The 12,019-nt window shown below is 43.2% G+C and overlaps 1 protein-coding gene across 1 annotated transcript; it reads left to right on the forward strand.

Annotated features, from left to right (window-relative positions):
* The first annotated feature begins 2,717 nt into the window (after positions 1 to 2,717).
* NAA20 (N-alpha-acetyltransferase 20, NatB catalytic subunit) lies at positions 2,718 to 11,403 on the forward strand. The gene is made up of 6 exons (XM_028738343.2): positions 2,718 to 2,861; positions 3,539 to 3,563; positions 5,685 to 5,775; positions 7,734 to 7,869; positions 10,313 to 10,458; positions 10,921 to 11,403. Exons 1-6 carry the CDS (start codon positions 2,809 to 2,811, stop codon positions 11,004 to 11,006), a joined length of 537 nt encoding a protein of 178 aa, XP_028594176.1. The 5' UTR covers positions 2,718 to 2,808; the 3' UTR covers positions 11,007 to 11,403.
* Positions 11,404 to 12,019: the final 616 nt, after the last annotated feature.

The following is a 12,019-nucleotide window of genomic DNA, read 5'->3' on the forward strand; positions in this document are numbered from 1 at the left end:
TACGCCAGCTCCCTCGGCCAATAAAGCGAGATGAGCGCTGCAACCCCAGAGTCGCCCACGACTGGTCCTAACGGTCAGGAGTTTAAACTGAATTACATTTTGTGTTTGAATCAAACAGTTCACTAATGGGCTAATTTAAATTCATAATTATATGTTGCAGCTCTGTTCTGAAAACATTTCAAAATACCTTTCCAATTTGCCGAGTTAGGAGGTGTTATATGATGTTATCCAACCTTCCAATGCCTCTGGTTGCTGACCCCTATGGTACCAGTGAACAATAGGGCTCTGCTGCTAGACTTCCACCAGCAGATTTCTGGCGCCTTAATACTGTTTCTAGAGGCAGTGCTGTTACTGCTCTCATCTGTCAGGATAGCTGCATTGAGTGTTTTTTAAGTGTAGGCCTGATATTTATTTAAACATAAGCTTATAAGCCTTGCAATTCCTTTGAATTAGTAAGACATAATGGTGTTGTTCATAGGCCCTGGGTGCCAGGGGCCCTTGGGGCTCCAGTCCCCACAACATTCCCCATGAAAGGGCTGGGCACCCACAAATTTTTGCACCGGGGCTGCTCACGCCGCAGGGGTGTGCTAATGTCAGGCGCCTGCAGTGTGCGTGTCCTCGGGCACCCGCAGTCCTGGGGCCAAACTGCTGGGCTTGGTGGTGGTGTTTTGGTATTCGTATTATTTAAATATCTTACCTGCCCTTCACGCTAAAGTCTGAGGGCAAGTGGCAACAATTTAAAATACAGTTAAAAAACGAGAATTAAAAATACAGTCACTCAAACCAGGGTGGGTCTTGAAAATAAATATCTTCATCGTCAAAGGCCAGGGTAAAGAGGAATGCCTTATTGGTTAGGGTTATGCTCTTAGAGAAGCTATTCAGTGCCCTGATAGGTACCTGTAGCCCAGAAAACTGCACACACTTTGGAATTAGTTCCACTGATAACGGCGGGTCTTCTTCTAAGGAAGCTTCCATACATGGCTCAGTCGGTAAAACATGAGATTCTTAATCCCGGGGTTGTAGGTTCAAGCCCCACACTGGGCAAAGATTCCTGCATTGCAGGGGGTTGGTCTAGATGACCCTTGTGGTCCCTTCCAATTCTACAATTCTGTATTCTATAGGAGGGCTGACATACGTCTTTTTTGGAAAGAAAATCCACAATTTTGGGGGTGTCCTGGTTTTTCCTTTTTGAAATATGGCAACCCATCTTGATCTCTAGCCTCGGACTGCAGGGCAGCCGCTGGGACCAGAGAGGCGAGCTGAGCCCAAGAGAAGCTCCAGAGGCAGCACTCTTGGAGGGAGACTAAGGGCCTGGGTTAAAGGCGGATCTACATGGATCCTCATGGATCCTCCACTTTTTAAAAAATAACTCCAACAAATCCAGTGAAAAATTACATCTGGAAGGCACGCCTACAGACTAGACTATTAAAAACGTGGATCCAACACTTAGCCACGCTGCAGCACCACAAAAACATGGATCATGAATTCATATGATTTTTATATTGAAAAAAAAAATAAAAACACCATGATACTCTACACTACGTATTTGTCTGTAGGCAGAACCAAAAAAATCATGCACCCACTGTTTTGTGGTACCGCAATGGTGCAAAAACATGGTTAAAAAACACGCATCCTCGTGGATCCTCATGATTTTTGCACTAGATCAGCCCAAAGTCACCATCAGATCAAATATCATGGCCATGGGCACAGCCTCCACCACAAAAATCACGGATCCATGGCTTCATGGCAATTCCATGGCCCAAAAACGTGGTTCTGAAGCACGGATCCTTATGGATCCTCACGCTTTTTGCATTGGGCCACCCCAAACTCACCATCAAATCACACATCATAGCCAGGGGCACAGCCTGCACCACAAAAATCATGAGTTGCACTACAAAAATCACAAAAATGCCCTTAGCATTCATCATATATGGTATTTCTCCAGTAGCAAACTACCTAGAATTGAAAATAATACTGTATTTAGTACACTAACCTTTGTTTAACTCTTGATAAATGTCAGCTTGCTGAGTTATTTTGTAGCATTGTGATTGTGGTGTTATATTTGCCAGCAGGCAGACCCAGCAATACAGAGTTTTGCTGATTAGCAAGAGATTTGGGGAAGTTGATCTAAGGGTGACTTCGGGCTTATCTAGTGCAAAAATCATGAGGATCCATGTTTTTTAACCATGTTTTTGGGCCATTGCGGCCCCACGAAACAGCGGATGCGTGATTTTTTTGATGCTGCCTACAGACCAAGACATGGTCCACAGTATCATGGCAGTTTTATTTAATTTGAATGAAAAAAATCATATGAATTCATGCGGATCCGTTTAAAATCAGCTGGATCCGCCTTTTACCCGTTTCCGGAGAGGAAAGCCAACCGGCTGTGGGGGTGTCTTTTAATGCTGCTCATCCTCGAAGGAGGAGGGCCACAAATATGTTTTAATATATGCAGGGCAGCAAAAATCCAAAATGCCGTCCCCAATTTCCCCCCGACAGAGACTCTTGGGGCCCACAGAAAAAAGAACATCGAAAAACAGAGGAAGGAAGCAAACATTTCAGAGCACGAGCTGCTGTCCTGAGGGGAGGCGGCGGGAGGGCGACCCTTCTTCCCTTTTTGTTATCTCTGTGGGCAATTCTGACGCAAGGGGGCGTGGCTTCCGCCCCGGTTGGGCCTTCGCTTCTTCCTCGAAGGGTCGCCCTGGCAACCGGTGGAACGGAAGTGGCGTCGCCGTTGCCCGGCGCGGGGGAGAAGTGGTTCCGGGTCTTCGTCTGCTGTCCGGCTTCCCCGCCTCGCCGGGCGAGAAGATGACTTCGCTGCGCGCCTTCACCTGCAACGACCTCTTCCGATTCAACAACATGTGAGCCGGAGGCCGAGGGGCCCGGGGAGGGGCGGGGGGGGGGGCGGGCGGCGCGTGTCTCTGGCCTGGAGGCGCCTCCGTTGCCCGGCCTGGACCGCGAAGGCGCTCTTCCTGAGCCGGCCCGGTTGGGAGCACGCGCTGCCGCGCCGCCTCTTCGGGCTGCCATCCGAGAAAAGGGGGAATTGAGTTTTGCCTGGGATTGCCAAGTGCCCAGCAGCGAGTCTTGATCAGTTACGTGTTGTACCTTTAAACATCAAATTGACGAGCAGAAATCAGATGGAGCTTGTTGCAGATAAAGATAAGGATTATCACCTGCTCATTTCTGTAACCCAAACTGGTTAAAGGCACAGCTACAGTGGTTATTTTAAAATTTGGGAATTTAGTTGGCACAAGGAAATAGCTCTCCTCTACTGAATATTTCAGGATCTCTTGGAATTAAGGGGATGTTAGAACTTGCCTCCTGCTCTTCTTTGGTTATACTTCATTCCCTGACCGACTGAGTTGCATATCCAGGGTAGATCACAAAATTAATAATTGTTCAAGAGGCAAACTGAGGTTTCAAAATTGGTGTGTGGGGTGGAAGAGATTGAAAGGTTTGCCCCATACCCAGTTGTAACTGGCTCAAAGTTTCTCCCTAGTAATACTTTGGGTGTTTAATCAGTTCTTGTTTCCCACAGCAACTTGGATCCCCTCACAGAAACTGTATCCTTTTAAGCCTCAAGACCTCTGAATGCTAATGGCAGTACCTGTGAGCCTCTTCATACATTATACTACAGAAAACATGTTTGTCCCTGAATATTTTTATCAGGGAGCTGCAGCTATTCCTGGCGTCTTGCAAGTGTACCTACATGACAGAAATGTTTGTTATTGCGTTCATTCCTTATTCTTCTATGGACAGTCCATAAAAATGCAATATATGGGGCAGCCTTGAGAAGCTTGTAATATGGAAGTTAGTATGGATGCCAAACAGCAGTGTGTTGTATTTATTATTTAATTATTAAATTTCCATCTTACTCTCCCTAAGGAGCCCAGGGCAGCAAACACCAAAATAATAAAGCAATCATGGTTTTTAAAATATACAAAACTTATTTAAATCACTTAAAACAGTCATATAACCCCACAGCAAATAATATCTGGATCAAGTATCTTTTGACCATCAAATGCCTGATTAAACTGGAATGATTTTCAGTTTCTTCTGAAAGTTAATAATATCAGCTTCCCACCCTCAGAAGTAATATTTTGAATGTATCACTTTGACTGTTCAAATTGTTTATACAATGTTTAGTTGTAATCCATACAATAATATGGTAAATGTATGTGATGTTATCCCTATAATACAAATGAGCTTATGGCAAAATTGAATGAGACTCTTTCTGATTCGTAGCCCAGTGTTCTCCTCCAATATTATGTCCAAGCTAAAATCACTTCATGTAAGAGGTTCTCTATTTCCTTTTTTCTATAGAGTGTCTTATGTCTCAAAGATTAAAAAAAGTCATAGTAATCAATATTTAGAACTAATACTAATATCTTAGTAACCCATCCAATAGCCTACAAGGAAGATCAGTATAATTAGCCACTTCCTTGCTGTGTGGATGCAGCGGGGCTGACAGATAGTGGTATAGTCCAGGGGTCTGCAACCTTTAAGACAAAAAGAGCCACTTGGACCCGTTTCCAAAGGAAAAAAACCTGGGAGCCGCAAAACCATTGCGACATTTAAAGCATGTGCGCCGCTGCCCTCCAATCTGACAGGCGGGAAGGTGACATCGGGACGGTGCGTGACTAACGCACGCACCGCCCCCATGCGACGTCACAGCCAGTACAGCGCCCGCCACAGTGGGGAGTGTCGGGGCGCACAATGCGCCTCCTCCCCTCGCTAGTATCCGCCCCGGAGCCGCGGCAAAGGTGTAAAAGAGCCACATGCGGCTCCGGAGCCGCGGGTTGCCGACCCCTGGTATAGTCGAAGCTGAGGAGAGAGACGAACCAGAGAATTATCAGTTCTTACTCTTAATTGCTATTCCTTCTAAAATGTGTCATTCCATATCAAGTGATGTCATGTATTTTGTTGTAATGTTCACAATATGTACTAACAAGAATTCTTTCAAAGCGTTAATTCTATCATGCAATAGCAAGCTATCACTTGGCTTTGGAACACATTTTTTAAAAGAAAGGCCTGACCTTCAGATACCTTTTAATTGAATAACTTTCTAAATAAATGCCTGAAGGAACTGATATTATAACTTGACGTCTTGTTTATTCTGTTATATCTTACTCCAAGAAGACCCATAGAACCCAATAAGGCAGACATGTATGTACAAATTTTTTAATGTGATCCCACTGAGATCCCAATATGAAATTTTGCAGGTGGTTCTTAGAAATATTAAATAATCAATACAAATGTTTTGGATTTTTTTAATCATATTAATTTTTTTAATCACTTTTTAAATTTTATTTTATTGCTATGGCTGGTGGCTGATGCAAATAAACATTCTTCTTATTCTGATTTTACATTCTTTGTTTACCTGTGATATATTGTCACAAATTGTATTAATATTTATTTTTTACTCAGAAACAGACAGTAGTCTTAACAATTATTTTAGTATTTTCTGTGCAAAACCAGAACTGTTTGGAAAACAGTTACTTCGGGGGTGAGCAACTTAGGGTCCCCCAGATATTACAGAACTACAACTTCCATAGTCCTTTACCCTTGACCATGCTGACTGGGACTGATGGGAGTTGGAGTTCAGCAATAGATGGAGTGCTACAGATTGTCACCCCCCACTTGCTTACTGAGGTGATATTTTCTTAACATGCAATACTCCATAGTATGGAATTCCATTTTACTTGCAGTACTTGGCTCACTGGCCTGAGTATTTCATTGTTGCAGAGGCTCCTGGTGGGGAACTGATGGGCTACAGTAAGTAGGTTAATTTTCCTTGTTTCTGTGTGACCAATCTTTGAATAACCTTCTAATTATTTGGCAGTAGCACTGCAACATTTACTCAGTTTTTAAGGGCTTTTTATCAACCATGAAGGCGTCCTTGATTAATTGGGCAGAACCTTTTGTTAATATTAGTTTTAGTATGAGCATATAAAAACCACATATGGAAAGTAACATCTTAAGGTAGGGGTTGCCAGCCCATCACCTGAAGGCATCCAGATACCTGTAAGGATGAACCGTAGCCCCCAGATTCACAGTCTTCATTTTTTTAAAAGTAACTTTCTAGTTTTTATAATCTCCAGTATGAGGCAAAAGGTACACACGTTCTTTTTTTGTCCGTACCACCCTTACTGACACGTCTCCCACCTTGCACCTTCTCCCCCCAAAAACTTGCAACAGCCCCTTTGTGAGAGAAATGGTGTTACACACTTGGGAGCGGAGGAAAAGATGTGTGTGTGAGAGAGAGAAGAAGATTGTATGCATATGTGATCTGTGAGGGAGAGAGGTATGTATAAATCTGTTAATGTGTGGTCAGAGAAAGAAATGGACTTGGGCAGAGAGAGGTGTGTGTGTGTGTGTGAAGTGTGTGTATGAGTGTGTGAGCAAGGCATGTGTGTCTGATCAGTGAGGGTGTGCATGAATGTGTGTGTGAGAGTGTGGTGGGGCCACCTTGGATATTTTCCCTGGTCCAAGGGGATGCTCTCAGCTAGCAACAGCATCATTGGGTGTATGGGGCAAAAGCCAATATTTTGTGATCTTCACAGTCAGGACCAGCAGGGTGTAGTGACTTCCCTTGGCAAGCCTGAAGTTGTCCGTGTGTGTGTGTGTTGGAAGCAGCAGTGATGGTTCTCTCTCTAACTGATATGTCATGCCTCCCATAGCAGCCATTTTGTGACTAGTACTGCCTCAAAATTTGAAACGTGCCCCCTGGTCCAAAAAGGCTGGCAGCGCCTGTCTTAAGGTATTTTCCCTTCTCTCACACATCCAAAATGAATGCTTCATCTGATGTGATTTCGGCTACAGCACATCCATATATGTATCTTCTAGACACAAAATGTGCTTCTTGCTTTAGTAATAGTTTTTATCATATGCAAATGTATCCCAATTTAATTGATACATAGTATGAGTATTATAGTAATCAATTAGAATTTCTTTAATTGGGGTTCAGCTCTCCCATCAGATGTCAAGGAATAAACAACTGACTTTTAAAAGACATCTGAAGGCATCCCTGTTTAGGGAAGTTGTTAATGTTTGATGTTTTATCATGTTTTTAATATTCTGTTTGGAGCCACCCAGAGTGGCTGGGGCAACCCAGTCAGATGGGTGACATACAAATAAAATTATTATTATTATTATTATTATTATTATTATTATTACTACTACTACTACTTGGAAGTGAATACACTTACAATTATAGCTTTTGTTGTTCTCCTACAGTTCCGCATCTCTGAGTGTCTTTCTCCCTGGAGTCCTAATCACAGACTTCACTTTGATGTTGTCTATAGTCAAAGAGTTACACACATTTTTAGTATTTCCTCGTAGTGATAGAAAGGTGGCAAGAAGAGTCTGCTAGGGTACTGACCTAAAGACTGCTCTCTACCCACTAGAAATCCTGCTCAGGGTTTTAAAGCTCATTCACTTTAAAGCTGGTTTATGAGACATAAGAGTTAGACACATTCTATTTCTTTCTTGAAATTGGAGACTCTCTGAACTTTTTGTTCAGTGCTTAATTTGGTATGGGTGAGACATTCTGGAATCTGTATAGTTCTGATGTTCAACTTCTAGTTTGAGTCCTTTTTAATTGCCTGCATCTGTAGTAAAGCATTTTTTCTGGTTTTATGTCAAACACCATAAGTCCAATAGCTAAGTTTCTGTGGGATGGCCATGGTTTAGTCCAAACAAACTAACCCATTTTATCCTACTTTTCCTTGTAGTCATGGGGAAAGCTGAAGGTTCAGTAGCCAGAGAAGAGTGGCATGGCCATGTTACTGCCCTCTCCGTTGCACCTGAATTTCGGCGGCTAGGTTTGGCTGCTAAGTTGATGGAACTGCTTGAAGAAATATCAGAAAGGTGAGGGATGCCTACAAGAGCCTTAATTACCGCATGATAAACATATATTTTCCTCTCTTAGTGATGTATTGATCTGTTTGAATCCTGTAGATTTATTGGTGAGAACAGCTGAAGGCATCATAATTATATGGAGAATTATTTTGGGGACTCTTAAGAAAACAACTCAATGAGAGCTTTATAAAGTCAGGAGTGCCTCATCAGGAAGTTTTAGTTTAGGAGTGTTGGGGTGCTGCTCAGCTGACTGGTTAGGTTAGCCAGTGTCAAATAAAAGGCTAATAACGCTTTTATCTAAGGTAGGATAGCCTTGTGCTATCCAGAAACGGGATTCCCAACTCCCTTCAGCCCTTCCCATCCGTCATGCTGGCTGAGACTGATGGGAGTTGGGCATCCAGCAACATCTGGAGGGAACCACATTGACTACCTAAGTGGTGGAGGCGGCAATCCTGTGTACACTTACTTGGGCTAAGCCCTACTGAACACTGGGATTTCTTCCCACATAATTGCCTGCATGGTATTTCCCTGGTACTTCCGTTAGCAAGAAACATGTGCCAGTGAATAGAGTTGTGGTCGTGGGTAAATATATATTATTGAATTATTTCCTCCCCCAGCTTCCAATTATTTATTGAAATTCTTTTAAATAGGGTTAAATAGGCATTTTGGGAGTGAAGGGCCATGTTGATCCATAGGCCACATTAACCCTTTTGTGTAAAAGTGGTTGTGGCCAATTTTTACAAACTGATTGGGAAGGGGGTGCTTGGAGGGGGGGCAGGAAATTTTTGGCATCACAGCAAGGGGCCAGTAAAAGAATAAAAAACTTTTTTTTAAAGCAAATGGATAAATGGGAGAGGAGCCACATTCAGCATTACACAATTACAAATGTTACATCTGCACAAGCGTAGAAGCTTGCTAGAGGAACAGTCTCCCCTCTGCTCCCCCCACGTGCTGTTCTAGGAAGGTTTTCCTGTCCCTCCCTAAACCAACTTGGGGGAGCACAGGGGGAGGAGAGCCTTGGCGCAGGGCTTCCAATGCCAGTGTTTGTCCTTCAAATTCATCTGTTATATAGCAGTCACTATATCAGCACTGTTTCCCCTACTTTAAGCTATGTGTTGCATCAAACTGAATTTCCTGCTTCTCTCCTCCGCCAGTAAGTCCTCCAAATCTGCTCTAAAGGGAAAGGTAAAGGGACCCCTGACTATTAGGTCCAGTCGTGGCCGACTCTGGGGTTGCGGTGCTCATCTCGCTTTACTGGCCGAAGGAGCCGGTGTACAGCTTCCGGGTCATGTGGCCAGCATGACTAAGCCACTTCCTTCCCGTTTACCTTGCCATTTACCTTCCCGCCAGAGTGGTACCTATTTATCTACTTGCACTTTGACGTGCTAGGTTGGCAGGAGCAGGGACTAAGTAACGGGAGCTCACCCCGTCACGGGGATTTGAACCGCCGACCTTCTGATTGGCAAGTCCTAGGCTCTGTGGTTTAACCCACAGCGCCACCCGCGTCCCAAATCTGCTCTGGGTTCCCCCAAATCCTCTGGATCAGATTTGCAGAGGGTGGGACTATGCAAGGAGAGGATGGGGATGTTCACAGAAGTTGTTCCACATGTACAAAGGTTTAGTTTGATATATTCCTAGGTTTTCAAGACTTACTTCATTTTATTTCAGTATTTTAATTGCAATTTAGTAGTGTCCCATCGTGGTACAACACTGGCTGCATTTGGAAGCAATTATAAGCTATGGTTTTTTATTACAGAAATGAGCCTGGTTGAGACTTGACTCCTGTTTCTTCCTCCAGAGTAGCTGTGTTAGAACCTTTCTCTTCCATTATCAAATAAGTAGAATTTCACATTACTCCTGAATCCAGAACTCCTTGACTCATCTTAATTATGGTATATTGAAATAAGCTAGCTTCATAAAGCAAATTCAGACATAACTCTAAACTGATAAATCAGGACAGAAGAATGAAATAAGTACAAGGATGATGTTTTCCTAAGCTCATTTAAACCATAGTTTGTTACAGCCAAACAAAGTCGTGGAATCAAACTTTGGTTTGTGCCAATTCCAAACCATCCAGACAAATAGGCAAAGCGGGAGCTGCTTGTTGGTCTCATTTTCCATTTGCTCCAAAGTATTCTAACCCGAAGGCTCAGTGGCCTCTGGAGGCTGGAGCAGCAACCTGAACGGATTAGCAAGACAAACATCATACCAAATCAGAAGTGCCCCTTATTCTGGTTTGCCAGTTCAGACAAGCTAAATGTAAACCTGGTTTGTCGTGAGGCATGGCCTATTTGTCAGCTTGCCTGTTTCGTGCAGAATTCCCCCCCCCCCCCATTATTCACTGCTTAGTTCTTATGTTTTTTTATGTAGATCCCTGTGTAGCCTCTTACAAACTACGCTGTTTTCTGTTAGTTATTTTGTCTTATTGTGTCATTTTCTTTTCTTAATGAAGAAAGGGCGGATTTTTTGTGGATCTCTTTGTAAGAGTATCAAATCAGGTTGCAGTGAACATGTACAAACAACTAGGCTACAGCGTGTACAGAACAGTGCTAGAATACTACTCTGCCAGCAACGGGGAGCCTGACGAAGATGCTTATGGTAAGTGTTGTGCAGAAAGAGACACTTTGGACAGTCCTTGTGATGTAATAAATTCCCATGCTGTTAAAATGAAAATGTGAAACTCATTGACATATTGCTTGGGATGAGCAAAGCTTTTTGCCCAAAGTGGGTGGAACAGGAGATGTGACAGTGTGGGGCAGGGTATATTCCAGGCATGCAGAAGCCCACTCTCTGCCCTTCAAGGACTCATTCCAGCCAGGCAAAATCACTTGAGGAAGCTGTGAGCCAGAGCTCTCGAGGGGCTGTGTCCTAGGCAGAGGAGTTGAGCTTAGACAGAGAGACCTGAGGGCTGGAGGTTCCCCACTCTTGATCTCGAGTAGAATGCTAAGCCAGTGTAAGGGCACAACTGACCAAAAAGAAGTACTCCGTCTCCTCCCACTGAAATAGGCGGCCACTTGAAGTGTATGATGTTGTAAATATGTTATTAATCATTTCTCACAGATATGAGGAAAGCTCTGTCCAGAGATACAGAGAAGAAATCAATTATACCATTACCCCATCCTGTCAGACCAGAAGACATAGAATAAGCTTAAGCTGTGGATATTTAGTCAACGTGTTGAAAATAACATCTTTGAAAGCATTTTGGACCATCTATGGAAAACGGTGTTTAATTATGAATGTACTTGGAAACCCGAGAGCGACAAGGAAAGTGTGTGCAGACACGAAGGAAAAGCTTCATTTTTAGGCTACGGGGCTGATGCCCCCAAACCCCACACAGTTTTGCAGCTGCACTATTGGTCACTTAGGGTTTAATCTTTTTTACAAAAATCATTAATTCCTTGGCTGTACAGAACTATTTCTAAAAATCTAGTAGATTAAAAATTTTAGGAGCCTGGAGCTCATTGGTGTCACTCATTCATGCTTTGAGCATTGGAGCCTTAAAGTATATATTGAATAAAATAAAATCAACGGATTTTAAATGAATTCCTCTTATACTTGATTCACTTTGGTAAATACAGGCAACTCACATTTTACACTTATTTCACATGCAACCACAACTTTTTGTGGGGTGGGGGGAAAGAAATAAGTGGAGAACAAAGAAAGCTCACTCTAAATTTATTTATTCCTCCCCCCAATGCACAGCTGCAATTGCTGGCTTACTTTGGGAAGGCAGTACAATGGCTCTGGGAAGCAGCCTTCCACCTTGCTGAGCGGGAGAGGGGGGGCTTCAGTTCCAGGGATTCCTGTCTTTATGCATTTATATGTGGATGCTCCCCCCCCCCGAACCAAACCCTTACATAAGCCAAAAGGTACCTGTATTTAATCTGTTATTGATGGGCAGTTTGCCCTTTCCCTTTAATGAATTAAAAAGCATCATGAAAAGTTAAGTTTTGCTAGTATGAATGCTGTTTGAGTTACTCAGACTATTATTCTTGCCAGTGGCTGCTTCACAAAGTAGTAAGTAGAGTGGTGCTAATATGTCACCTTACTCAGACAAGGTTCTTATTACCAGGGCCTCTGGTTTGTAGGTAGGCTGCTTCTCTAGCCATAGTTACTAGTAATAGTAACATGCAAGTAAAGTGGCTATAATAAGCACTCC

Source organism: Podarcis muralis, chromosome 8 (genome assembly GCF_964188315.1).
Source record: "Podarcis muralis chromosome 8, rPodMur119.hap1.1, whole genome shotgun sequence".
NCBI lineage: Eukaryota > Metazoa > Chordata > Lepidosauria > Squamata > Lacertidae > Podarcis > Podarcis muralis.